General features: G+C 63.2%; 3 protein-coding genes and 1 long non-coding RNA gene across 5 annotated transcripts; 3 read left to right on the forward strand and 1 right to left on the reverse strand.

Moving 5' to 3' along the window:
* Positions 1-908: 908 nt before the first annotated feature.
* ZNF653 (zinc finger protein 653) lies at positions 909-7,104 on the forward strand. The gene is made up of 9 exons (XM_041711667.2): positions 909-1,325; positions 1,891-1,934; positions 2,734-2,943; positions 4,618-4,950; positions 5,856-6,021; positions 6,255-6,372; positions 6,467-6,581; positions 6,730-6,829; positions 6,935-7,104. The coding sequence occupies exons 1-9, from the start codon at positions 979-981 to the stop codon at positions 7,035-7,037; spliced, it is 1,536 nt and encodes a 511-aa protein (XP_041567601.2). The 5' UTR covers positions 909-978; the 3' UTR covers positions 7,038-7,104.
* A 1,621-nt stretch (positions 7,105-8,725) lies between these two features.
* Positions 8,726-17,733, forward strand: ELAVL3 (ELAV like RNA binding protein 3). Of its 2 annotated transcripts, none has more exons than XM_041711669.2 (7): positions 8,726-8,942; positions 9,916-10,195; positions 11,698-11,801; positions 11,988-12,141; positions 13,555-13,771; positions 14,737-14,775; positions 14,891-17,733. In XM_041711669.2, exons 1-7 carry the CDS (start codon positions 8,934-8,936, stop codon positions 15,234-15,236), a joined length of 1,149 nt encoding a protein of 382 aa, XP_041567603.1. In that variant the 5' UTR covers positions 8,726-8,933; the 3' UTR covers positions 15,237-17,733. The 2 variants fall into 2 exon arrangements, with proteins under 2 accessions (XP_041567603.1, XP_041567605.1); XM_041711671.2 differs by having other exon boundaries at positions 14,912-17,733.
* Positions 17,734-19,450: 1,717 nt separating this feature from the next.
* CDC37 (cell division cycle 37, HSP90 cochaperone) lies at positions 19,451-25,296 on the forward strand. Its single transcript, XM_041711785.2, has 8 exons — positions 19,451-19,608; positions 20,518-20,799; positions 20,895-21,000; positions 21,280-21,395; positions 21,864-21,986; positions 23,175-23,357; positions 24,211-24,282; positions 24,825-25,296. The coding sequence occupies exons 1-8, from the start codon at positions 19,507-19,509 to the stop codon at positions 24,960-24,962; spliced, it is 1,122 nt and encodes a 373-aa protein (XP_041567719.1). The 5' UTR covers positions 19,451-19,506; the 3' UTR covers positions 24,963-25,296.
* On the reverse strand, positions 21,279-21,683 carry LOC121468327 (uncharacterized). Its single transcript, XR_005978360.2, has 2 exons — positions 21,585-21,683; positions 21,279-21,497 (listed from the first exon to the last, which is right to left on the reverse strand). It is a non-coding gene; the product is annotated as an uncharacterized lncRNA (long non-coding RNA).
* Positions 25,297-25,588: the final 292 nt, after the last annotated feature.

Raw genomic sequence — 25,588 nt, forward strand, 5'->3', positions numbered from 1 at the left:
GATTTTGGGGGGTCGGGGGGAGGGTTGGGGGTGCTGGGAGGGCGTTGCTCCTTCTCAGCAGCAAGGCCCAGTTGGTTCTGGGGGAGTTTGGGGGGCGTTTGGGGGGTCCCCGGTGAGTTTGGGGGGCATTTGGGGGGTCCCCGGTGAGTTTGGGGGGCGTTTGGGGGGTCCCCGGTGAGTTTGGGGGGCATTTGGGGGGTCCCCGGTGAGTTTGGGGGGCATTTGGGGGGTCCCTGGTGAGTTTGGGGGGCATTTGGGGGGTCCCCGGTGAGTTTGGGGGACATTTGGGGGTCCCCGGTGAGTTTGGGGGACATTTGGGGGGTCCCCGGTGAGTTTGGGGGGCATTTGGGGGGGTTCTGAGTGTCCCTTGGGGGGTCCTCAGTGGGTTCTGGGGGTTCTCCTGGAGGGTCTTTGGTGAGTTTGGGGGTCCCTTGGGGGATCCCCGGTGAGTTTGGGGGTCCCTGGTGGGTTTTGGAGGTCCCTGGTGCGTTCCGGGGGTCCCTGGGGGGGTCTCCAGTGAGTTTAGGGGTCCCTGGTGGGTTTTGGGGGTCCCTGGGGGGGTCTCCAGTGAAGTTTGGGGTCCCTGGTGGGTTCTGGGGGGTCCCTGGAGGGGTCCCCGGTGAGTTTGGGGGTCCCTCATGTGCGGCACCTGCACACCCCACACCTGGGGGGTACCGGGCAGGGCTGGGAAATTCCGGGAGCCCCTTTTTTTGGGGGGAATCTCCCCTTTTTTTGGGGGGGAATCTCCTTTTTTTGGGGGGATCGCCCCTTTTTTTTTAGGCGGGGTCTCCCCTTTTTCTCCTTGGGACCCCCCTCAAAAAAAGCCCCAAAAAAAAAACCAAAACAAAAAAAACCCAAAACAAACAACAAGAAAAATACAACCAAAAAAAAAAAAAACACCAAAAAAACAACAAAACAAAACCAAAAAAAAAATCCGAAAAACGCCAGGGCGGAAGTACGGGCAGCTCCGCGCCGCGCATGCGCACTGAGCGCCGCGACGCCACGGCGCGCACGGCTGACGTCATCGCGGCGCGCCGCGGCATGAGCGCGGCCGAGCGCGGCGCCGGCGGGCCCGGGGCTCCCGGTGGGCCCGGGGCTCCCGAGCCCGGCGGGGGCCGCAGGACGCGGGGCCGGCCGCGCCTCACCGACACCGACCGCGCCCGGCGGCGGCTGGAGTCGCGCAAGAAGTACGACGTGCGGCGGGTGTACCTGGGAGAGGCGCACGGGCCCTGGGTGGAGCTGCGGCGCCGCAGCGGATGGAGCGACGCCAAACTGGCCGCGTACCTGCTGGGGCTGGAGCGGGGCCAGCGCGCCGGGCGGCGCGGGTGAGCGCCGGGGGAACCGGGGGAACCGGCGGGGAGCCGCGGGGAACCGGACAGAACCCGGGGGAGCTGGGGAGAACCGCGGGGAACCGGCGAGGAAGCGGGGAGAACGGGGGGGGACCGGGAGGGAACCGGGGAGAATCGCGGGGGGACCGGGGGAACGGGGGAGGAACGGGGAGAACCCGGGGAGAGCTGGGGAGAACCGCGGGGAACCGGCGAGGAAGCGGCGAGAACCGGGGAGGGACCGGGAGGGAACCGGGGAGAATCGCGGGGGGACCGGGAGGGAACCGGGGAGAATCGCAGGGGGACCGGGGGAACCGGCGAGGAAGCGGGAGAACCGGGGGGGGACCGGGAGGGAACCGGGGGGGACCGGGGGGCACCGGGGAGAATCGCGGGGGGGACCGGGGAGAAACGGAGGGTGCCGGGGGAAACCGGCGCCGGTCCTCGGGGGAAGCGGGCGGGCGCTGTCCGCGGTGCTGGAGCGGCGCAGTGAGGTTGTTACCGGCCTTCCTCGTCCTCCTCTTCCTCGTCCTCTTCTTCCCCGTCTCCCATCCCCCTCTCTCCGCAGCAAACCCTGGGAGCAGCTCCCGAAAAAACCCAAACGCAAGAAAAGTGAGTCCCGTGCCCTGCGGGGGGTGCGCCCCACTTTGGGGGAGGGCTGTGCCCCACTTTGGGGTCTCTGTATCCCACTCGGGGGTGCCTTTACCCCACTTTGGGGTGCCTTTACCCCACTCTGGGGGTTCTGCCCCTCACTCTGGGGTGCCTTTACCCCACTCGGGGGGTGCCGTACCCCACTTTGAGGTGCCATACCCCACTCTGGGGTGCCTTTACCTCACTTTGAGATGCCGTACCCCACTCGGGGGTGCCTTTACCTCATTTTGGGGTGCCTTTACCCCACTCGGGGGTGCCGTACCCCACTCGGGGGTGCCGTACCCCACTCGGGGGGGTGCCGTACCCCACTTTGGGATGCCTTTACCCCACTTTGGGGTGCTGTACCCCACTTTGGGATGCCGTACCCTTCTCGGGGAGTGCCTACCCCACTCGGGGGTGCCTTTACCCCACTCTGGGGTGCCTTTACCCCACTCGGGGGTGCCTTTACCCCACTTTGGGATGCCGTACTCCACTCTGGGGTGCCCTACCCCACTCTGGGGTGCCCTACCCCACTCTGGGGTGCCATACCCCACTCTGGGGTGCCTTTACCCCACTCTGGGGTGCCTTTACCTCACTTTGGGGTGCCCTACCTCATTTTGGGGTGCCTTTACCCCACTCTGGGGTGCTGTACCTCACTATGGGGTGCCTTTACCTCACTTTGGGGTGCCATACCCCACTCGGGGGTGCCGTACCCCACTCGGGGGGTGCCGTACCCCACTCGGGGGTGCCGTACCCCACCCGGGGGTCTCTCCCCCCGCAGGGCGCCGGCGGAACGTGAACTGCCTGCGGCACGCGGTGATCTGGTACGAGGACCACCGGCAGCGCTGCCCGTACGAGCCGCGCCTGGCGGAGCTGGACCCCTCGGTGGGGCTGTACACCACGGCCGTGTGGCAGTGCGAGCGCGGGCACCGCTACTTCCAGGACCTGCACTCGCCCCTGCGCCCGCCCAGCGACTCCGAGGGCGATGACGGTGCGGGGTGCGGGGGGTTTGGGGTTTGGGGTGCGGGGGGTTTGGGGTTTGGGGTGTGGGGTTTGGGGTTTGGGGTGTGGGGTGTGGGGGATTTGGGGTTTGGGGTGTGGGGTGTGGGGTTTGGGGTTTGGGGTGTGAGGGGATTGGGGTGGGGGGATTGGAGTTTGGGGTGTGGGGATTGGGGTGTGGGGCGTGGGGGATTTGGGGTGGGGGGTGTGGGGTTTAGGGTGTGGGTTGTGGAGGGTTTGGAGTATGGGGGGTTTGGGGTGTGGGATGTGGGGGATGTGGGGTTTGGGAATTGGGGTGTGGGGTGTGAAGTGTGGGGGATTATGGGTCTGGGGTGTGGGGTTTGGACTGTGGTGGGTATGGGGGGTTTGGGGTGGGGGGTGGGGGGGGTTTGGGGTGTGGGGGGTTTGGAGTATGCGGGGTTTGGGGTGTAGGGTGTGAGGGATTTGGGGTCTGGGGTGTGGGGTTTGGGGTTTGGGGTGTGGGGGGTTTGGAGTATGGGGGGTTTGGGGTGTGAGATGTGGGGGATGTGGGGTTTGGGGTGTGGGGGGTTTGGGGTGTGGGGATTGGGGTTTGGGGTGTGGGGGGTTTGGAGTATGCGGGGTTTGGGGTGTAGGGTGTGAGGGATTTGGGGTCTGGGGTGTGGGGTTTGGGGTTTGGGGTGTGGGGGGTTTGGAGTATGGGGGGTTTGGGGTGTGAGATGTGGGGGATGTGGGGTTTGGGGTGTGGGGGGTTTGGGGTGTGGGGATTGAGGTTTGGGGTGTGGGGATTGGGTTTTGGGGTGTGTGGGGTGTGGGGTTTGGGGGGTGTGGGGTGTGGGGGGTTTGGGGGATTTGGGGTTTGGGATGTGGGGGGATTGGGGTTTGGGGATTGGGGTGTGTGGGGTTTGGAGTATGGGGATTGGGGTGTGGGGTGTGGGGGGTTTGGGGTGTGGGGGGTTTGGGTTGTGGGGATTGGGGTGTGGAGGGTTTGGGGTGTGGGGGGATTGGGGTGTGGGGTGTGGGGGGTTTGGAGTATAGGGGATTTGGGGTGCGGGGTGGGGGGTTTGGGGTTTGGGGTGTGGGGTTTGGGGTGTGGGGGATTTGGGGAAATTGTGGTTTGGGGTGTGGGGTTTGGGTTGTGGGGTGTGGGGGATTTGGGGTTTGGGGTGTGGGGGGATTGGGGTGTGGGGAAATTGGTGTTTGGGGTTTGGGGTGGGGGGTGTGGGGTTTAGGGTGTGGGGTGTGGGGGGTTTGGGGTGTGTGGGGTTTGGGGTGTTGGGGGATTTGGGGTGTGGGATGTGGGGTTGGGGTGTGGGATTTGGGTTTGGGGTGTGGGGGGATTGGGGTGGCGGGATTGGAGTTTGGGGTGTGGGGATTGGGGTTTGGGGTGTGTGGGGTGTGAGGTTTGGGCTGTGTGGGGTTTGGGGTTTGGGGTCTGGGGCGTTTGGGGTGACCTGGGCGCCGTTTGTGGGGTGCAGGCTCCTGGGGGTGCGTGTGGGGCAGGGCGGAGTCTGTGGGGCAGTTTGGGGAAAACCCGAATCGATTTTCGGGGCCGTTTTGGGTCTCGGGGAGGTTTTTGGACGCCCCGTGGACAATTTTTGGGGTCTGGAGAGGGATTTTTTTTTTACCTGTGGTGGGGGGGTCGGAAGGGAAAGACCCTCCCGTTGACTCTGCGCTTCCCCCACAGCCCCCGGCTCTTCCTCCTCCTCCTCCTCCTCCTCCTCGGGGGGCTGCAGCTCGGGCTCGGAGGCGGCTGTGGGCGGGGGTCCCGCGGCGGCGGCGCCCCCCGGGGGTCCCGAGGCGCTGGAGGCCGTGGTGTGCGTCCCCCTGCCCCTGCCCCTGCCCCGGGGGGGGCCGGACGGGGCCGAGCCCCCCGCGCTCCTGCAGGGCCCCCCGCTCCTGATCCTGGGCTGCGAGGGGCTGGGGGGGCTGCAGCTCGGCCTGGGGGGGCACGGGGTGCTGCTGGGGGCGGGGGGCGCCTGCCCCGCCCCCCCTGAGCCCCCACACCTGGCCAAGACAGGTAAAGGGCGGGGGGGGGGGGCTGGGGAAAATGGGGGAGGTTGGGGGGTGCTGGGAATGGGGGGATTTGGGGTGGGGAGCGGGGGATTGGGGATGGGGAATTGGGGTCAGGAATGGGGGACTGGGGAAGATTTGGGGTCGGGAATGGGGGATTTGGGGTCGGTGATGGGGGATGGGGGTCAGGAATGGAGGATTTGGGGTTGGGAATGGGGGACTGGGGTCAGGAACGGGGGATTGGAGTCAGGAATGGGGGATTTGGGGTTGGGACTGGGGGATTTGGGATGGGGAATGGGGGATTTGGGATGGGGAATGGGGGATTGGGGAAGATTTAGGGTTGGAAATGGGGGATTTGGGTTAAGAAAGGGGGATTGGGGTCAGGAATGGTGGATTGGGGTCAAGAATGGGGGATTGGGGAAGATTTGGCGTTGGAAATGGGGGATTGGGGTCAGGAATGGGGGTTTTGGGTCGGGAATGGGGGATTGGGGTCAGGAATGGGGGTTTTGGGTTGGGAATGGTGGATTGGGGTCGGGGATGGGGGTTTTGGGTCAGGAATGGGGGATTGGGGTCAGGAATGGGGGATTGGGGTCAGGAATGGGGGTTTTGGGTCAGGAATGGAGGCTTTGGGTCAGGAATGGGGGATTGGGGTCAGGAATGAGGGTTTTGGTTCGGGGATGGGGGTTTTGGGTCGGGAATGGGGGCTTGGGGAAGATATAGGGTCAGGAATGGGGGATTGGGGTCAGGAATGGTGGATTGGGGTCAAGAATGGGGGATTGGGGAAGATCTGGGGTCAGGAATTGGGGGGGCTGTGGTGCTGGGGGGGGACGGGGATGGGTTTGGGGGTCAGAAACGGGACGGGGCAGATGCTGGGGGGATCCCGGGGGGTCTCACCGGCCCCGCTGATGGCAGAGGAGGATGAGGAGGACCCCGTGCTGAGGCTGAAGCAGGAGGAGCTGCCCCCCCCCGCCGAGCCCCCCCCTCCGGAGCCCCCCCGGGAGCCCCCCCGGGACCCCTCCCCGGCTGAGGACCCCGAGGTGTCGACGATCATCTATGAGATCCCCAAAGAGCCGGAGAGGTCTGGGGGGTCCCTGGGGGGGCTTTGGGTGGGGGGCTCAGGTGTGCCAAGGAAGTGGGGAGCACCTGGGGGGGTTTTGGGGGGTCAGGGGCTGTTTGATTTGGGGGTTTAGGGCAGCTTTTGTGGGGAGGGGGTGTTTTGGGGGTGGGGCAGGGGGTTTAGGAGGCTCAGGTGAGCTGCCCCCCACCTGCCCCCCATCTTTTTGGGGGGGGCACTCACGCCAGGCTCTGCAGGCGCCGGCGGAGCCGCCGGGGCCGCGCCCCCTCCCCGGACCCCGAGGACCCCCCCGAGCCCCTCACCTGCCCCTACGGCGGCTGCGGGCAGGAGTTCAGCGCTCTCAGCGAATTCCAGGTGCCTGGAAGCGGGGGGGAGCACCCCCTCACCTGCCCCACATTCCCCTCTCACCTGTCCTGGACCCCTCTCACCTGTCCTGGACCCCCCCCAGACCCACCTGAGCCTGGTACACCGCCGGGGCCGGAGCCAGGTGTGCCCCCAGCCCGGCTGCGGGAAGAGGTTTTACCTGGCCAAGCACCTGCGGCGGCACATGGGCGTGCACTCAGGTGAGCCCCTCAGGTGTGCCCCCCAACCTCCCCCTCTGCGCCCCCAGAATCCTCCTCCCTCCACGGTAAAGAGCTTTTACCTGGGCACCCCTCTCAGGTGAGCCCCCCAGGTGTGTCCCCCCCAATTCCCCACCGTGCCCCCCCCCAGGTGTGCGGGAGTTCACCTGCGACACCTGCAGGAAATCCTTCAAGCGCAAGAACCACCTGGAGGTGCACAGGAGGACGCACACCGGGGAGACCCCCCTGCAGTGAGTGATGGACTTGGGGGGTCCTGCCCAGGACTCGGAACCCCCCCGGGAGGGCGAGGAGGGGTCCCCAGGCACACCTGACGCCCACCTTGCCCCCCCACCTAGGTGCGAGGTGTGCGGGTACCGCTGCCGCCAGCGCGCCTCCCTGACGTGGCACATGCGGAGACACGGGGGGCTCAAGAGCCACCCCGAGCCCCGCGGCACGTAGGGACCCCCCGGCCTCACCTGGGACCCCCCGGCCTCATCTGGGGCCCCCCAAACTCATCTGGGCCCACCCCGACCTCACCTGGGACCCCCAAAACTCATCTGGGCCCCCCCAGGACTGACCTGGACTCACCTGGGGCCCCCCAAACTCATCTGGGCCCACCCAAACTCATCTGGGCCCCCCCAGGACTCACCTGGGCCCACCCCAGACTCACCTGGGGCCCCCCAAACTCATCTGGGCCCACCCCGGACTTACCTGGGCCCCCCCAAACTCATCTGGGCCCACCCTGGACGCAACTGGGCCCCCCAAGGACTCACCTGGGGCCCCCCAAACTCATCTGGGCCCCCCCAGGACTCACCTGGGCCCACCCCAGACTCACCTGGGGCCCCCAAAACTCATCTGGGCCCACCCTGGACTCACCTGGGGCCCCCCAAACTCATCTGGGCCCACCCCGGACTCACCTGGACTCACCTGGGCCCCCCCAACTCATCTGGGCACCCCCAGGACTCATCTGGGCCCCCCCAGGACTCACCGGGGCCCCCCCAGACTCATCTGGGCCCCCCAAGGACTCACCTGGGCCCCCCCAAACTCATCTGGGCCCACCCCAGACTCATCTGGGCCCCCCAAGGACTCACCTGGGCCCATCCTGGACTCACCTGGGCCCACCCTGGACTCACCTGGGACCCCCAAACTCATCTGGGCCCCCCCAAACTCATCTGGGCCCCCCCAGGACTCACCTGGACTCACCTGGGCCCCCCCAAACTCATCTGGGCCCCCCCAGGACTCACCTGGACTCACCTGGGCCCCCCCAAACTCATCTGGGCCCCCCCAAACTCATCTGGGCCCACCTCGGACTCACCTGGGCCCCCCCAAACTCACCTGGGCCCCCCCCTGCTCACTGGCACCCCCAGATGTTCCTGCAGCTGCACCTGGAGGTGAAGAAGAACCACCTGGGGGGGTCCTGAGCCCCTCCCCAGGACACCCCGAGCACCTCAGTGGCCTCTCGGGGGTCTCCTTGTGTGTGTCCCCCCCCCCAGGTGACCCTGTGCCCCCCCCCAGGTGTCCCCGTTGCCCTCCCCGTTCACCTTTTATTTATTTCCTCATTCTCGCTGTCTCCCCCCTGGTTTTGGGGGGTTTTGGGGGGTTTGGGGGCTCTGGGTGGGGGGTGCAGACCCCTGTGGGACCCCCCCCCACACACACAAATCCATTAAAATCGGGACTTTTCGTGCTGCTTCTTCTGTGGGGGGGTCCCGGGGGGGTTGGGGGCCCTCGCCGGTGCCCCCCTCCCCATTTCCCGTTTCGGGGGGCGGCGCGGCCCCTCGGCGGAGCCGGGCTCGGGCTCGGCGCTGTCCCCGGTGCTGAAACAGCGGCGGCTGCGCCCGGCCTTCATCACCCTCCTCTTCCTCTCCGTCCCTTCTCTTCCTTCCTCCTCCTCCTCCATCCCTCCTCATCCTTCCTGCTCTTCCTCCTCCTCCTCTTCCTCCTCCATTCCCTCTTTCTTCCTTCTCCCCATCCCTGCTCGTCCTTCCTCCTCCTCCTCCTCCTCCTCCTCCCGTGGGCGGGGCCTTGGGGGTCTCGGGGGGCTTCGGGCCCTGGAAAAAGGGGGGGGCGGTTCTTTTTTTGGGGGGGAGGGGGTTGGGCCGGGCAGACCCACCTCTATTTTTTGGGGGGGGGAGGGAGGGCGCGGATGGAACCATCTCGGGAGGAGGGGGGCTGGGGGGGCGGATTTTGGGGGGCCCCGCCCCGCGCCCGCCCAAGGACGTTTAAAGGACCGACGGGGCCGCCGCTCGCAGCGCCCGGTGCCGCCGCCGCCGCGACCCCCGGAGCCCCCCCCACCCCCGGTTTGGGCCCCTCGGGGCCGTGCGGGGCCCCCCCCGCCCCTCCCCTCCCGGCGACACGATGGTGACGGTAGGAACGGGGTGGGGAGGGGGCGATTGCGGGGATCCCCCAGACTGCCATCCCCTCCCCCATCCCGGGCACCCCCCACCCCCCACCCCCAATTCCCACCCCCCCGAACCCCCCCACCTTGGTGTCCCCTCCTCGCCGTGCGCGGGTGACACGCTGGGCTGGGGACACGGCGTCACACGCGGGTGGCACCTGCGGGGACCCCTCCCCAAACCGCGGCCGATTTGGGTGGGGTGGGGAGGGGGGCGCGTGTGTCGCTGTCCCCCGCGTGTCGCTGTCCCCACGCCAACCCCCCCACCACCCCACCCCACCCCGGGGCCGTGGCTGGTGGCCCCGGGTGTCCCCATCCCGCGGTGACAAAGGGCCATTGTCACCCACCCCGCGCTATTGGGGAGGGGGGGAAGGGGCGGGGGCGCTGCCGCCGCACAATGGGGGGATTGTCCCCCCGTGGCCCCACCCGGCTGTCACTGTCCCCCCTGTCCCCTCCCCGTCCATCCTCACGGGCTCGCTGTCCCCGTGTCCCCGCTGTCCCCGTCCCACCGCTGTCCCCACGGTCCGGTCGTATCTGTCCCCTCCCCATCGCCGTGTCTGCGCTGTCCCTGTCCCCTCTCTGCCCCCCGTCCCTGCAGTGACCCCCCCCAGTGACACCCCTGTGACACCCCAGTGACAGTGACACCCCTGTGACCCCCCAGTGACAGTGACCCCCCCTGTGACAGTGACGCCCAGTGACAGTGACACCCCCTGTGACAGTGACCCCCTCAGTGACACCCCAGTGACAGTGACACCCCAGTGACAGTGACACCCTCAGTGACCCCCCCAGTGACAGTGACCCCCCCCAGTGACCCCCCCAGTGACAGTGACCCCCCTGGGACAGTGACACCCCCTGTGACCCCCCAGTGACACCCCAGTGACACCCCAGTGACAGTGACCCCCCCCAGTGACCCCCCAGTGACAGTGACCCCCCTGTCCCCAGCAGATCCTGAGCACGGTGGAGGCCCAGGCTCCCAGCGCCGCGGGGCCCTCGGGCTGCGGCCCCGTCCCCGTCCCGGTCCCGGTGGTGGCCGTGCCGGGCCCGGGGGTGGCGGCAGCGCTGCCCAACGGGGCCCCCCCGGGTCCTCCCCCCGTGGCCGACGACAGCAAAACCAACCTGATCGTCAACTACCTGCCGCAGTCCATGAGCCAGGAGGAGCTGCGGAGCCTCTTCGGCAGCCTCGGCGACATCGAGTCCTGCAAGCTGGTCCGGGACAAGGTCACCGGTACGGGGGACGCGGCCTGGGGGGGACAGAGACATGGACTGGGGGGACACAGGGCATGGGGACATGGCCTGGGGGGGACACGGGGCATGGGGACATCGACTGGGGGGGGCACGGGGCATGGGGACATGGATTGGGGAGACAGGGACATGGACTGGGGGGACACAGGGCACAGGGACATGGCCTGGGGGGACAGGGACGCAGCCTGCGGGGGACACAGGGCGTGGGGACATGGCCTGGGGGGGACACGGACTGGGGGGGACAGGGACATGGACTGGGGGGGACACGGGGCACGGGGACAGGGATTGGGGGGACAGGGACACAGCCAGGGGAGGACACAGGGCATGGGGACATGGACTGGGGGGGACACGGACTGGGGGGGACAGGGACATGGACTGGGGGGGACACGGGGCACGGGGACAGGGATTGGGGGGACAGGGACACAGCCAGGGGAGGACACAGGGCATGGGGACATGGACTGGGGGGGACAGGGACATGGACTGGGGGGGACACGGGGCATGGGGACATGGCTTGGGGGGGACACGGGGCATGGGGACATGGACTGGGGGGGACACAGAGTGTGGGGACATGGCCTGGGGGGGACAGGGACACAGTCTGGGGGGGACACGGGGCATGGGGACATGGACTGGGGGGGACACAGGGCGTGGGGACGCGGCCTGGGGGGGACAGGGACACAGTCTGGGGGGGACACGGGGCACGGGGACATGGATTAGGGGGGGCACAGGGCATGGCGACATGGACTGGGGGGGGTACAGGGTGTGGGGACATGGACTGGGGGGGACACAGGGCATGGGGACATGGATTGGGGGGACAGGGACACAGTCTGGGGGGGACACAGGACACGGGGACACGGTCTGGGGGGGACACAGGGCGTGGGGACATGGCCTGGGGGGGACAGGGACATGGACTGGGGGGGGACAGGGCATGGCGACACGGTCTGGGGGGGGACAGGGCGTGGGGACATGGCCTGGGGGGCACAGGGACATGGCCTGGGGGGCACAGGGACATGGCCTGGGGGGGACAGGGACATGGACTGGGGGGACACAGGGCATGGGGACATGGACTGGGGGGACACAGGACACGGGGACATGGTCTGGGGGGGACACAGGGCGTGGGGACACGGAATGTGAGGTGTGGGAGATGGGACATGGGGACACGGGCAGTGGGATGTGGACAGATGGGACAAGGGACACAGGGACATGGGGAAATGGGACACGGTGATGTGGGAGGGACCTGTGGGGACAGGGATAGAGCAGGGAGACCGTGGCAGCAGGGACAATTTGGTGTCCCCGCACTGCCCCGTGACCCCGGTGTCCCTGTCCCTGCGGGTTTGACATCCCTGCGGGTTTGACATCCGTGGGTAGGGGACCCACGGGGACAGCGAGGCTGGCAGGATGGACGATGTGGATCTGGGAGAGGGGTGGGGACAGGGATGGGAGCACAGGGGACAGGGCCACCCCTGTGACGGTGACACGGTGTCCCAGGGCAAAGCCTGGGCTACGGTTTCGTCAACTACGTGGAGGCCGGCGACGCCGACAGGGCCATCGGGGCCCTCAACGGCCTCAAGCTGCAGACCAAGACCATCAAGGTGCCCTGGGGACACGGGGGTGGGCACCTGGGGGGGCTTTTGGGGCGGGGGAGGCACCTGGAAACCCTTCGGGGTGGGGGGGGGCACGTGTGGGATCCTTCAGGGGGAATCCTTTGTGTGGAGGGGGCACTTGTGGGGCGATGCCGCTGTGCCCTGGGGGTCCCGAGGGCTCACCTGTCCCCCCAGGTGTCCTACGCCCGGCCCAGCTCCGCCTCCATCCGCGATGCCAACCTGTACGTCAGCGGCCTGCCCAAGGCCATGGGGCAGAAGGAAATGGAGCAGCTCTTCTCCCAGTACGGCCGCATCATCACCTCCCGCATCCTCGTGGACCAGGTCACAGGTGAGCCCGGCTGTGCCCAGGTGTGCTCAGCCCACCTGGGAAGGTGGGACACGCCTGGGGTGGGGGGTCTGGGGATCCTGGGGGAAGTGGGACACTCCTGGGGGGTAGGACATCCATGGGATGGGGTCCTGGGAGGATTTTGGGGGAGGTGGGACACTCCTAGAAGGGTAGGACATCCATGGGATGGGGTCCTGGGGGATTCTGGGGGAGGTGGGACACTCCTGGGGGGTGGGACACTCCTGGGGGGTGGGACATCCATGGGATGGGGGTCCTGGGGGGATTTTGGGGGAGGTGGAACACTCCTAGAAGGGTGGGACACTCTTGGGGGATAGGACATCCCTGAGAATGGGGGTCCTGGGGATTTTGGGGGAGGTGGGACACTCCTGGGGGGTGGGACACTCCTGAGGGGTGGGATGTCCCTGAGAATGGGGGTCCTGGGGGGATTTTGGGGGAGGTAGGACACTCCTAGAAGGGTGGGTCTTCCATGGGATGGGGTCCTGGAGGGATCCTGGGGGAGGTGGGACACTCCTGGGGGGTGGGACATCCATGGGATGGGGGGTCCTGGGGGATTCTGGGGGGGGTGGGACACTCCTAGAAGGGTGGGACATCCCTGGGAATGGGGGTCCTGGGGGGATTTTGGGGGAGGTGGGACACTCCTGGGGGGTAGGACATCCCTGTGAATGGGGGTCCTGGGGGATCCTGGGGGAGGTGGGACACTCCTGGGGGGTGGGACACTCCTGGGGGATGGGACATCCATGGGATGGGGGGTCCTGGGGGAATTTTGGGGGAGGTGGGACACTCCTGGGGGGTGGGACACTCCTGGGGGATGGGACATCCATGGGATGGGGGGTCCTGGGGGGATTCTGGGGGAGGTGGGACACTCCTGGGGGGTGGGACATCCATGGGATGGGGGTCCTGGGGGATTCTGGGGGAGGTGGGGCACTCCTGGGGGGTGGGACATCCCTGGGGGGTAGGACATCCATGGGATGGGGGGTCCTGGGGGGATTTTGGGGGAGGTGGGACACTCCTGGGGGATAGGACATCCATGGGATGGGGGGTCCTGGGGGGATTTTGGGGGAGGTGGGACACTCCTAGAAGGGTGGGACATCCATGGGATGGGGGTCCTGGGGGGATTTTGGGGGAGGTGGGACACTCCTAGAAGGGTGGGACATCCCTGGGAATGTGGGTCCTGGGGGGATTTTGGGGGAGGTGGGACACTCCTGGGGGGTGGGACATCCATGGGGGGTGGGACATCCCTGAGAATGGGGGTCCTGGGGGGATTTTGGGGATTCTGGAGAGGTGGGGCTCCCCTTGGGGGGTTACCCAGCGATCCCTTTAGGGTCTGTGGGTGGGCGAGGCAGGCAGGGGGCTTTGGGAGGGGCTGCCCTGATCCCCCCCATGTCACCTGCGCAGGTGTGTCGCGGGGGGTGGGCTTCATCCGCTTCGACAAGCGCGTGGAGGCCGAGGAGGCCGTGCGGGGGCTGCACGGGCAGAAGCCCCTCGGGGCCGCTGAGCCCATCACGGTCAAGTTCGCCAACACCCCCGGGCAGAAATCGGGGGGGGCCCTGCTGAGCCTCTGCCCTGGAGCCCGGCGCTATGGGGCCCTGCACCCCCCCCCGCAGCGCTTCCGGTGAGGGGCTGGGAATGGGGGGCTGGGGGGCTGGGAATGGGGGGCACAGCCAGGGAATGGGGGCCTGGGGGGCTGGGAATGGGGGGAACAGCCCGGGAATGGGGGGCTGGGAATGGGGGGCTGGGGGGCTGGGAATGGGGGGGACAGCCTGGGAATGGGGGGGACAGCCCGGGAATGGGGGGCTGGGAATGGGGGGGACAGCCCGGGAATGGGGGGCTGGGAATGGGGGGGACAGCCCGGGAATGGGGGGCTGGGAATGGGGGGAACATCCTGGAAATGGGGGGCTGGAGGGCTGGGAATGGGGGGCACAGCCTGGGAATGGGGGGGACAGCTCGGGAATGGGGGGCTGGGAATGGGGGGCACGTCCCAGGAATGGGGGGCTGGGGGGCTGGGAATGGGGGGGACATCCTGGGAATGGGGGCCCGGGAATGGGGGGCTGGGGGGCTGGGAATGGGGGGGACATCCTGGGAATGGGGGGCTGGGAATGGGGGGCTGGGAATGGGGGACACAGCCCGGGAATGGGGGGCTGGGGGGCTGGGAATGGGGGGGACATCCCGGGAATGGGGGGCTGGGAATGGGGGGGACAGCCTGGGAATGGGGGGCACAGCCCGGGAATGGGGGGCTGGGAATGGGGGGCACAGCCCGGGAATGGGGGGCTGGGGGGCTGGGAATGGGGGGGGAACATCCCGGGAATGGGGGGCTGGGAATTGGGGGCACAGCCTGGGAATGGGGGCCCTGGGGGGATGGGGGAGCTGGGGGGTGAGATATCTTTGGGAATGGGGGTCCCGGGGAGTCGGAGGGGTGGGACACTGGGGCACCGTGGGAACAGAGACCCCCGGGACGGGTCCTGGGAATGCTCAGAGTGGGGGGGCTCTGGGGGGTGGGACACCCCTGGGCACAGGGACCCCCGTGGCACCAGGGCCACCCCTCCTTGTCCCCTGCTGACGCCCCCTCGTCCCCTCCAGGCTCGACAACTTGCTGAACGTGGCGTACGGGGTGAAGAGGTAAACCCTAAAAAACCCCCCCAAACCCCCCCAAACCTGCCCTACCCAACCCCCCCTCCCCGCAGCCCGGGGCGCAGGAGGGGACCCCGGGACCCCCGCGCTGACCCCGGGCCAGCCCGCTGTCGCTGCTGCCCAGGTTCTCGCCGTTGGCCATCGAGGCGGTGCCGGCGCTGGCCGGGGTGGGCTTGGGGACCCCCGGGCCGGGCTGGTGCATCTTCGTCTACAACCTGGCGCCCGAGGCGGACGAGAGCGTCCTGTGGCAGCTCTTCGGGCCCTTCGGCGCCGTCACCAACGTCAAGGTCATCCGCGACTTCGCCACCAACAAGTGCAAAGGCTTCGGCTTCGTCACCATGACCAACTACGAGGAGGCGGCCATGGCCATCGCCAGCCTCAACGGCTACCGCCTGGGCGACCGCGTGCTCCAGGTGTCCTTCAAGACCACCAAGCAGCACAAGGCCTGAGCCCGTCCCCGCTGAGGCCGCGGGGGTCTCCTGCCGAGCCCCCGTGAGCGCCGTGGAGAAGCTCGGCTGGAGGTGTCTCGGGGACCTGCTGGGAGACTGTGGAGAAAGCCAGCTGGAGACCTCGGGCACCTTCAGGGACCCCCATGAGCACCATGGAGAAACTCAGCTGGAGACCTCGGGGACCCCCCAGCAGCACCAAACATATCCTGGAGACCTCAGGGTCCCACCATGAGCACCACGGAGACCATGGAGAAACCCACATGAAGACCCGGAGACCTCAGGGTCCCCCCATGGAGACCATGGAAAACCCACGTGAAGACCCGGAGACCTCAGGGTCCCCCCATGGGCACCATGGAGACCATGGAGAAACCCATGTGAAGACCTGGAGACCTCAGGGTCCCTCCATGGGCACCATGGAGACCATGGAAAACCCACGTGAAGACCCGGAGACCTCAGGGTCCTCCATGGAGACCATGGAAAACCCACATGAAGACCTGGAGACCTCAGGGTCCCCCCATGGGCACCACGGAGACCATGGAGAAACCCACGTGAAGACCTGGAGACCTCAGGGTCCCTCCATGGGCACCATGGAGACCATGGAAAACCCACGTGAAGACCCGGAGACCTCAGGGTCCTCCATGGAGACCATGGAAAACCCACATGAAGACCTGGAGACCTCAGGGTCCCCCCATGGGCACCACGGAGACCATGGAGAAACCCAACCAGAGACCTCGGGGACCTTCAGGGACCTTCAGGGACCCCCCCCCGCCATGAGCACCAGACCCATCCTGGAGGCCTCAGGGTTCCCAACATGAACACCATGGAGAACCCCAACTTCAGGTCCCGGGCACCCTCCATGGACACCGAGGACATCCTGGGTCTCCAGGATGGAGAAACGCACCTGGAGACCTTGGAGACCGTGGGGACACCCCATGAGCACCACGGAGACCCCGGAGACCCCCTCCATGGCCACTGAGGACACCGTGGGGACACCTGAGGCACGGCCCGGACACCTGGACGCCCTCACCTGTCCCCGATGACGAATCCTGAGGAATCCTCCAGGTGCTCCAGGGCACTGGGAGGGGCCCTGGAAAGCCTGGAGACCCCCCCCCAGGACACTGTGGACACACCTGGGACCCCCGCCCGGGTACCCCAAACCCCACCACTCCGGCAGTGGCCGGACCACCTGGAGCGGTGCCCCCCCCCTCACCTGATCCAGGTGTGTCCAGGTGGGGGCTGTGCCCCCCCTTCCCTCCACTCCAGGACTCCAGCGGTGAGAGGGGGGGGCGCGTCTTCTCGCTCTCTCCTTTCCATGTTTTCCCTTAATTTTCTGGGGGAGGGGGAGGAATTTTTGGGGAGAAAGAACAAAAATAAGGATTTACCACATGTTTAATTAGACCTGTTACTCGATATCAGGTAAGGAGGAACGTGACTGACGCAGGGAGCGGCGACTCCTCGGGAGCCGCTGACCCAAATCCATCTATTTTTATAGCAGAATATTAAAAATATCCCCCAAAATCCCCAAAATCACCGTTCCAGAGAGGGTGAGAACCTGTTTTGTGCTCCCCGAGTTCCTTGGAAGCAGCTTGTGAACCCCAAGAGGCATCAAGGCAAGTTTTGGGGGGTCAGTGGCACTGAAATTCCAGGGATTCCTCTGGTACCCCCAAATCTGGGAGGGAGGGGATGTGTCTTGTCACACTTCCCCCCCCTCCCTTCCCAAATTCTCCAAAATGGGCAATTTTTGCCCCAAATTACTCCACTCGCTGGAGTTCGGCCACTTGGAGCCTCCTGTCCAAAAAAAGGGCGGAACCCCACCTCAAAAGCCCCGACCCTGAGTTCCCCCATACTCCTTATCATCGTTATTATTCTTAATTATTCTTAATTATTATTCTTATTAATTATTGTTGATGTTATTATTATTATTATTATTATTATTATTGCAAGTCTTATTTATTTTCCCTTCGCCGTCGGGATAATTTCTCACTTTTCAGTGGTTTATTTCCCATTTATTTCCTATTCTTCCCTGGTTTTTCCCCGATCCTGGTACTCCCCGGGACCCTCTTTTTTCCCCCCAGGCCCTTCTCCCAAACCCATCCCGGCTCCTGGTTTTTTTGTGTCGTGCCTGTGTGAAGCTTCTTGTAGTTTTAATTATTATTAATATAAATATTTAGGAGCGACCCCCCGTGTCCAGATCCGCCATCACGCCCCCCCCAACCCCCCAAACTCTGACCCCCAGCCCCTCTCCCAGGGATCCAGCCCTGGAATTTGGGGAGGGGGCCAGGGGACCCCCAATTCAGTAGCAATAAGGGGTCCCCACCTCAGCCCTGGCCCATTTTTGGGGGGCCCAAACGTGGGGACAAAAGGTGCCCAGGGACCCCCTGGTGGCACTGCGGGACCCCTCGGAGGGGACCGGGACCCCCCGGCCCCCACCCCTGGACTCGACTCTTTGTATTTTTCATGGGAAAAAAAAACCAATTAAAAAATTTAAAAGGCAGAATTTGTACGTGATTTTGGCAGGGAGGGTGCATCCGTCCGGGACTGGGTGGCTGAGGGACTCTCGGCCATTTCCCTCACGCTTCCAGCTCTTTTCCCCTCACATTTTCTGCCCTTGTCCCCTCACCTTTCCTGCCCTTTTCCCCTCACATTTCCCCTCACATTTTCTGCCCTTTTCCCCTCACATTTCCCCTCACATTTCCTACCTTCTTCCCCTCACATTTCCTTCTCTTTTCCCATCACATTTCCCACCCATTTTCCCCTCACCTTTCCTGCATTTTTCCCCCTCACGTTTCCCGCCTTTTTCCCCCTCACATTTCCTGCCCTTTTCCCCCTCACATTTCCTGCCCTTTTCCCCCTCACCTTTCCCGCCCTTTTTCCCCTCACATTTCTCACCTTTTCCCCCTCACCTTTCCTGCATTTTCCCCCTCACATTTCCCACCCTTTTCCCCCTCATGTTTCCCTCCCTTTTCCCCTCTTGTTTCCCTCCCTTTTCCCCTCACATTTTCCACCCATTTTCCCCTTTCATTTCCTGCCTATTTTCCCCCTCACATTTCCCTCTCTTTTCCCCCCTCACCTTTCCCGCCCTTTTCCCCTCATGTTTCCCGCCCTTTTTCCCCCTCACATTTCCCACCTTTTCCCCTCACATTTCCCACACTTTTCCCCCTCACCTTTCTCACCTTTTCCCCTCACCTTTCCCACCTTTTTCCCCTCACATTTCCCCTCACATTTCCTGCCTTTTTCCCCCTCACGTTTCCTGCTCTTTTCCCCTCCCTTTCCCCCCTTTTCCCCCTCCTAACCAACCCCTCTAATTAAACCCTTTTAACCAATGAAAAAAGGGTTTTGCTCCCTCAGTTTAAATCTTAAAAATGGAAAAAGGGGTTCCCTCTATGTTTAGACCCCTAAAATAATGGATAAAGGGGGTCTTCTCCCAAAATAAGACATAAAAATGGTGAAAAAGGTGGAGTTTCCCTCAATTTAAACCCGTAAAATGTCAGATCATGCCTCAATTTAAAATTTTTAATGGAATTCCCACTCAATTTAACCCCACAAGAGGCCTCCTCCCTTTACTGGTTTTCCCTCAAAAAACACAAGTTTTGGGCCTTTTTGACAACATTTCCCCTGTAAGATCCCTTAAAACCGAGGGCTCCTGTTGATGGAACTCTTAAAACATCCCATAAAGAATCTCCTTTCAATTAAATGCTTAAAATGATGGAAAACAGAGATTCCTCTTCAATTTAACTATTTAAGGAATTAAAAATTTGGATTTATCCTCAGCTAAATCCCTATTTTCTGTAATAGAAAGTAGTCCTTCCCAGTCAATTAAACCTCATCAAATCACTGAAGAGGAAGGCTTTTCCTGCAATTTAAACCCTTAAAAACGATGGAAAACACAGATTCCTCCTAAATTTAACTATTTAGGGAATTAAAAATTTGGATTTATCCTCAACTAAATCCCTAAAATAATAGGAAGTAGGCACTCCTAGTTAACTAAACATTTTCAAATCCGTTTTTTTCCTTCAACTTAAACCTTTAAAATAGTTTAAAAGACTTTATTGATTGTATTAACTCCTTTAACCCCGCAGGTAAAAACCATGGCGGGGGGGGGGGGTGTGTGTGTGTGTGTGTGTGCTCGTGTCTCTTTAAATCCGCCGCCATCTTTGAAGCGGGCGCGGCTTGGCGCGGGCCGCGAGCGAGGCCGGGCGCGGCGCCGGAAGTGCGTCAGGCGCGGGCGGAAGCGGGCGGGGGCCGGAGGGAAGGTGGCGGCGGCCGCGCCATGGTGGATTACAGCGTGTGGGACCATATCGAGGTCTCGGACGACGAGGACGAGACTCACCCCAACATCGACACCGCCAGTCTCTTCCGATGGCGCCACCAGGTGCGGCTCGGCCCGGCCCGCGGCGCTCTCCCCCCACCCCCGGGCCTGGCGCTCCCAGGGAGGCCCCGTTCCCATGGCGACCGGAATTCCCGGGATTCCCGGAGGGACGGGGGAGGCACGGGGTGGGGGATCTGTTGTTCGTGGGAGCCCGGGGGTGTGGGGGGCTCTCCGTGTTCCCGCAGGACGGGGAATGGGGGGGGGGGTGTTGTCCTTTTCCAGCTGCAGGGGCTCCCGTGGGGCGGGGACTCCCTGCATTCCCATGGGATCATCCCTGGAGCCCCCGCGGGGAGCTCCGCCATCCCAGCACGGCCCGGTTCCCGTTCCCGGTGCTCCATCCCAGCCCGTTCCCTGTTCTCCATCCCATTCCCCATTCCCGATGTCCCACCCCATCCTTAGCCCGTTCCCCATTCCCTGTTCCCCATCCCATTCCCCATTCCCCGTTCCCCATTCCCCATCCCATTCCCCATTCCCAGTGCCCCATCCCATTCCCCATTCCCAGTGCCCCATCCCATTCCCCATTCCCTGTTCCCCATCCCATTCCCCATTCCCCATCCCATCCCATTCCCCCTTCCCGCTGCCCCCGGCATCTCCCGCTCCATCCCTGCCGTGCCCAGGGGCTGCTCCTTCCCTCGGGAATCACCTCAGGGTGGGGAGGGGGCGGTCACAGCCCCCCAAAATCCCCCTGCGTGTCCCAGGATGGGGCAGCGACCCCTCCGAGGGCTCGCACCCAACTTTGGGCTGTGGGAAGCACCAGAATTCCAGATCCACCACCCCCAACTCCCTACGGAAAAGCTGCAGCTCCCTGGGGTGGATTTGGGGCTTCAACCCCTCCTGAACCCCACAAAACCCCCCCAAAACCCCCCCAAAACCTGGGAGTGAGGCACCCCAGCTCCTTCCCTGCTGCCCCAGGCCCGTGTGGAGCGCATGGAGCAGTTCCAGAAGGAGAAGGAGGAGCTGGATAAAGGCTGCCGCGAGTGCAAGCGCAAACTGGCCGAGTGCCAGAGGAAGATGAAGGAGCTGGAAGTGGCCGAGCCGGAGAGTGGGAAAGGGGAGCTGGAAAAGCTCCAGGCCGAGGCCCAGCAGCTGAGGAACGAGGAGAAAAGTTGGGAGAACAAGCTGGAGGAGCTGAGGAAGAAGGAGAAGAACATGCCCTGGAACGTGGACACGCTCAGCAAGGATGGCTTCAGCAAGGTGGGGGTTTTGGGGAGGAAACCCCCCCCAAAAAAAGCACCCCCAGCGTGTCCTAAATGCCCCAAATCATTCCCTGCCTTCCTTGGCGTTCCCAGAGCGTTGTCAACGTGAAGCCTGAGGAGAAGGAGGAGACGGAGGAGCAGAAGGAGAAGAAACACAAAACCTTCGTGGAGCGATACGAGAAGCAGATTAAACACTTTGGTGAGGGATTTTGGTGAGGGGGAGGAAGCTTTTTGGGGTTCTCCAAGCTTGGGAACACCCCGTGTGGTGGGAGCAGCCGGGAATCCTCTCGCTGCGCTGAAAAATCGAGGATTTTGTGTGGTTTTCCCATTTTTCTCCCCTCGCTGAAGCACAGTTTCGGGGGAGTTTAGTTAAATTTCACGATGAGTTGCTCGCCCTCCTGGCCACCCTCATCCTGACGGAGTTTGGGGGTTGTTCCCTGGCTGAGGAGGGGGAATTCTCCTCGTTCCCTGGTTGCAGGGATGCTGAGGCGCTGGGATGACAGCCAGAAGTACCTGTCGGACAACCCTCACCTGGTCTGCGAGGAGACAGCCAACTACCTGGTCATCTGGTGCATCGACCTGGAGGTGGAGGAGGTGAGGAGTCAGGCTGAAATTGGGGTAAAAAATCCTAAAATCCCTTCTTTCCCAAGCTGGAGCTGCCTTGTTTTCACCTCTCTGGATTTCTCCCCATTTTTCCTGCCAAAAAAAAAAGAGAGGATTGAGGAATTACAAGGCAGGAGAGGTGGGAAAAGATCCTTCAAATCATCCTGTAAAAGCACCCACCTTTCCTTGGGAGAGAGGTTGACACCTCTCCTGCAGCTCCAGGGTTTTTCTGGGATGAGGAGCCCACAAAATCAGGGAATTTGGGATTAATTTGGGATCAAACAGCTCCTAAAGAGCATCGAACCCAACCCAGTCTCATGCTAATGACTTAACACACCGATCCAATTTGAGTTTCCCTGACCCAAATCGCCTCTTCCTCACCCAAAAAGGGGTTTGGTTGAGTGGGGAATGGGGATTTTGGGGGATTTTGGGGGGATTTTGACCCCGTTTTTCCCCCAGAAACACGCGCTGATGGAGCAGGTGGCCCACCAGACCATCGTCATGCAGTTCATCCTGGAGCTGGCCAAGAGCCTCAAGGTGGATCCCAGGGCTTGCTTCCGGCAGTTTTTCACCAAAATTAAGGTAAAAATCCCCCCTGGACTCCCCAAAATCCCTCCCTGAGGCTGAGCACACCCCAATTTCCAAGGGTTTAGCCTCAAATTTTTCTCCTTTTCCCAAAATCCCTCCCCGAGGCCGAGCGCGCCCCAATTTCCACTGGTTTAGCCTCAATTTTTTTTCTCCTTTTTGTGGGGTTTGACCAGGGGAGGGTGTTCTGGTGGAGTGGGGGATGGGGTGGAAAAGGGGGGGTTCGGGGGTGGAATCGGGGGTTTGGGAGTGGAAATGAGGGTGTGGGTTGGAATTAGGGGTTTGGGGTTGGAATTGGGGATTTAGGAGTGGGGTTGGATTTGGGGTGAATTTGGGGCGGATTTGGGTTGGATTTGGGGTGGATCTGGGTTGGATTTGGGGCAGATTTGGGGCGGATTTGGGGTGAATTTGGGGCGGATCTGGGTTGGATTTGGGGTGGATTTGGGGCGGATCTGGGTTGGATTTGGGGCGGATCTGGGTTGGATTTGGGGCGGATCTGGGGCGGATTTGGGGCGGATTTGGGGTGGATTTGGGGTGGATTTGGGGTGGATCTGGGTTGGATTTGGGGCAGATCTGGGTTGGATTTGGGGTGGATTTGGGGCGGATCTGGATTGGATTTGGGGTGGATTTGGGCTGAATTTGGGGTGGATTTGGGGTGAATTTGGGGCAGATTTGGGTTGGATTTGGGGTGAATTTGGGTTGGCTTTGGGGTGAATTTGGGGCACATCTGGGTTGGATTTGGGGCGGATCTGGGTTGGATTTGGGGCGGATCTGGGTTGGATTTGGGGCGGATCTGGGTTGGATTTGGGGCGGATTTGGGTTGGATTTGGGGCGGATTTGGGGCGGATCTGGGTTGGATTTGGGGCAGATCTGGGTTGGATTTGGGGCGGATCTGGGTTGGATTTGGGGCGGATTTGGGGCGGATCTGGGTTGGATTTGGGGCAGATCTGGGTTGGATTTGGGGCGGATCTGGGTTGGATTTGGTGCGGATTTGGGGCGGATCTGGGTTGGATTTGGGGCAGATCTGGGTTGGATTTGGGGCGGATTTGGGTTGGATTTGGGGCGGATCTGGGTTGGATTTGGGGTGGATTTGGGGTGAATTTGGGGCGGATCTGGGTTGGCTTTGGGGTGAATTTGGGGCGGATCTGGGTTAGATTTGGGGTGAACCCCGTTTTTCCCCCCAAGACGGCGGATCAGCAGTACCTGGAGGGTTTCACGGAGGAGGTGGAGGGCTTCAAGGAGCGGGTGCGGGGCCGGGCGCGGGCGCGGCTGGAGAAGGCGCTGCGCGAGTACGAGGAGGAGGAGCGCCAGAAACGCCTCGGCCCCGGCGGGCTCGACCCCGTGGACGTCTACGAGTCCCTGCCCCCCGTGAGTCCGGGCTGAAACCCCCCGGATTTGGGGCGTTTTGGGGTCCCCTGGCGGTTTTTTCCCCGCTCTGAGTGGGTGCTGGAGGTCTGGGGGCTCCCGGTGGGGTTGGGTTGAGGGGCAGTCGCTCCCAGTGCCAGTCTGGATTTGAGGTTCAGTCCCCCAATTTTGAGTTTTTGGAGTTTCCTTGGGATCGTTGGCTCCCAGTTTGAGCCTGGTCACTCCCAGTGTGATCCCAGTATGATCCCAGTCACTCCCAGTGTGATCCCAGTCACTCCCAGTATATCCCAGTCATTCACAGCATGATCCAAGTCACTCCCAGTATGTTCCAGTCACTCCCAGCCTGATCCCAGTCACTCCCAGCATATTCCAGTCACTTCCAGTGGGATCCCAGTATGATCCCAGTATATCCCAGTCACTCCCAGTATGATCCCAGTATATCCCAGTCACTCCCAGTATGATCCCAGTATATCCCAGTCACTCCCAGTATATCCCAGTCATTCACAGCATGATCCAAGTCACTCCCAGTATGTTCCAGTCACTCCCAGTGTGATCCCAGTATGTTCCAGTTGCTCCCAGTGTGATCCCAGCATGATCCCAGTAACTCCCAGTATATCCCTGTCACTCCCAGTATGTCCCAGTCACTCCCAGCCTGATCCCAGTCACTCCCAACATATTCCAGTCACTTCCAGTGGGATCCCAGTATGATCCCAGTATATCCCTGTCACTCCCAGCCTGATCCCAGTCGCTCCCAGTATATCCCAGCCTGATCCCAGCCCCTCCCAGTGTGATCCCAGCCCCTCCCAGTACATCCCAGTCCCTCCCAGCCCCTCTGACCAGTGCCTGGGCCCGGCAGGAGCTGCAGAAATGCTTCGATGTCAAAGACGTTCAGATGCTGCAGGACACCATCAGCAAAATGGACCCAACCGTGAGTTTTTTACCCCAAAAACCCCTCGGGGGGGTTCCCTAAATCCTTCAGGGTGTGCCCAAATCCCTCAGGGGTATCCCCAGATCCCTCGGGGTGTCCCCAAATCCCCCAGGGGGGGTCCTAAATCCCTTGGGGTATCCCCAAATCCTTCAGGGTATCCCCAAATCCCTCAAGAGGGGTCTCAAATCCCTCAGGGGTGTCCCCAAATCCCTTGGGGGGGGTTCCCAGATCCTTTGGGGTGGCCCCAAATCCCTCAGGAGGGGTCCCAAATCCCTCAGGGGTGTCCTTAAACCCATCAGGGGTGTCCCCAAATCCCTCGGGGTATCCCCAGATCCCTCAGGGGTGTCCCTAAACCCGTCAGGGGTGTCCCCAAATCCCTCGGGAAGGGTCCCAAACCCCTTGGGGTGTCCCCAGATCCCTCGGGAAGGGTCCCAAACCCCTCAGGATGGGTCCCAAATCCCTTGGGGTGTCCCCAAATCCCTCGGGAAGGGTCCCAAACCCCTCGGGGTGTCCCCAAATCCCCCAGCACCCCCTTTTTCCAGGAGGCCAAGTACCACATGCAGCGCTGCATCGACTCGGGGCTCTGGGTGCCCAACGCCAAGGGCGGGGACGGGGCGGAGAAGGGCCCGGCCGAGGAGCTGCAGAAGGAGAACGGCGCCCAGGATGAGGCCAAACCCTGAGGGGAGCCCCGAGCCCCCCAAAAAAAACAACAGAAAAAAGGCGGAAAAGGTCAAAAAAAACAACAACCCAAACCAAACCGAACCCACGCGGAAAAGCAGCAAAAAGCAGGCGGGGGAGGGGCCCTGCCCCACCCCCACCCCCGCAGCCCCTCCCCACTCCCCTCCCCCACCACCCCCACACCCCCCCCCCCCCCAGTGCTTTTCACGCCGTGTAGAGACTTTTTGGGGAAGGATTTTGGGAATTTTGGGCCCCTCTCGGGTGGGTTTGGAGGGAGGGAGAGGGGTCGGAGCCGCGGTGCCGGAGCAGAGAATAAAAGAGATTGGAGAGGCTGAACGTGGAGTGGGGGTCTGGGGGCGTTTTGGGGCATTTTGGGGGGTCTGGGGGCGTTTTGGGGCATTTTGGGGGGTTTGGGGGCGTTTTGGGGGCTCCTCTGGGGGGTTTGGGGGGCTCCTCTGGGGGGTTTGGGGGGCTACTTTTGGGGGTTTGGCACCCCCAGGTTGGGTCCCAGTCCAGCTGTGCCCGTGGGTTTAAATCCAGCTGTGCCCCTGTTCAAATCCGGCTGTGCCTGGGTTTAAATCCAGCTGTGCCCGTGGGTTTAAATCCAGCTGTGCCCGGGTTCAAATCC

This window comes from Taeniopygia guttata, chromosome 30, assembly GCF_048771995.1.
Source record: "Taeniopygia guttata chromosome 30, bTaeGut7.mat, whole genome shotgun sequence".
NCBI lineage: Eukaryota > Metazoa > Chordata > Aves > Passeriformes > Estrildidae > Taeniopygia > Taeniopygia guttata.

Excerpts from the sequence above, each read along its gene's own strand:
- ZNF653 (XM_041711667.2), top strand. The coding sequence starts at position 979 with ATGCGCACTGAGCGCCGCGACGCCACGGCGCGCACGGCTGACGTCATC. Across the intron at positions 2,944-4,617 it reads CGACTCCGAGGGCGATGACG|CCCCCGGCTCTTCCTCCTCC; the intron begins GTGCGGGGTGCG and ends CTTCCCCCACAG. Across the intron at positions 6,830-6,934 it reads ACCGGGGAGACCCCCCTGCA|GTGCGAGGTGTGCGGGTACC; the intron begins GTGAGTGATGGA and ends CCCCCCACCTAG.
- ELAVL3 (XM_041711669.2), top strand. Across the intron at positions 11,802-11,987 it reads TGCAGACCAAGACCATCAAG|GTGTCCTACGCCCGGCCCAG; the intron begins GTGCCCTGGGGA and ends CTGTCCCCCCAG. Across the intron at positions 12,142-13,554 it reads CCTCGTGGACCAGGTCACAG|GTGTGTCGCGGGGGGTGGGC; the intron begins GTGAGCCCGGCT and ends TCACCTGCGCAG.
- CDC37 (XM_041711785.2), top strand. The coding sequence starts at position 19,507 with ATGGTGGATTACAGCGTGTGGGACCATATCGAGGTCTCGGACGACGAG. Across the intron at positions 21,001-21,279 it reads GAAGCAGATTAAACACTTTG|GGATGCTGAGGCGCTGGGAT; the intron begins GTGAGGGATTTT and ends CCCTGGTTGCAG. Across the intron at positions 23,358-24,210 it reads TCTACGAGTCCCTGCCCCCC|GAGCTGCAGAAATGCTTCGA; the intron begins GTGAGTCCGGGC and ends TGGGCCCGGCAG.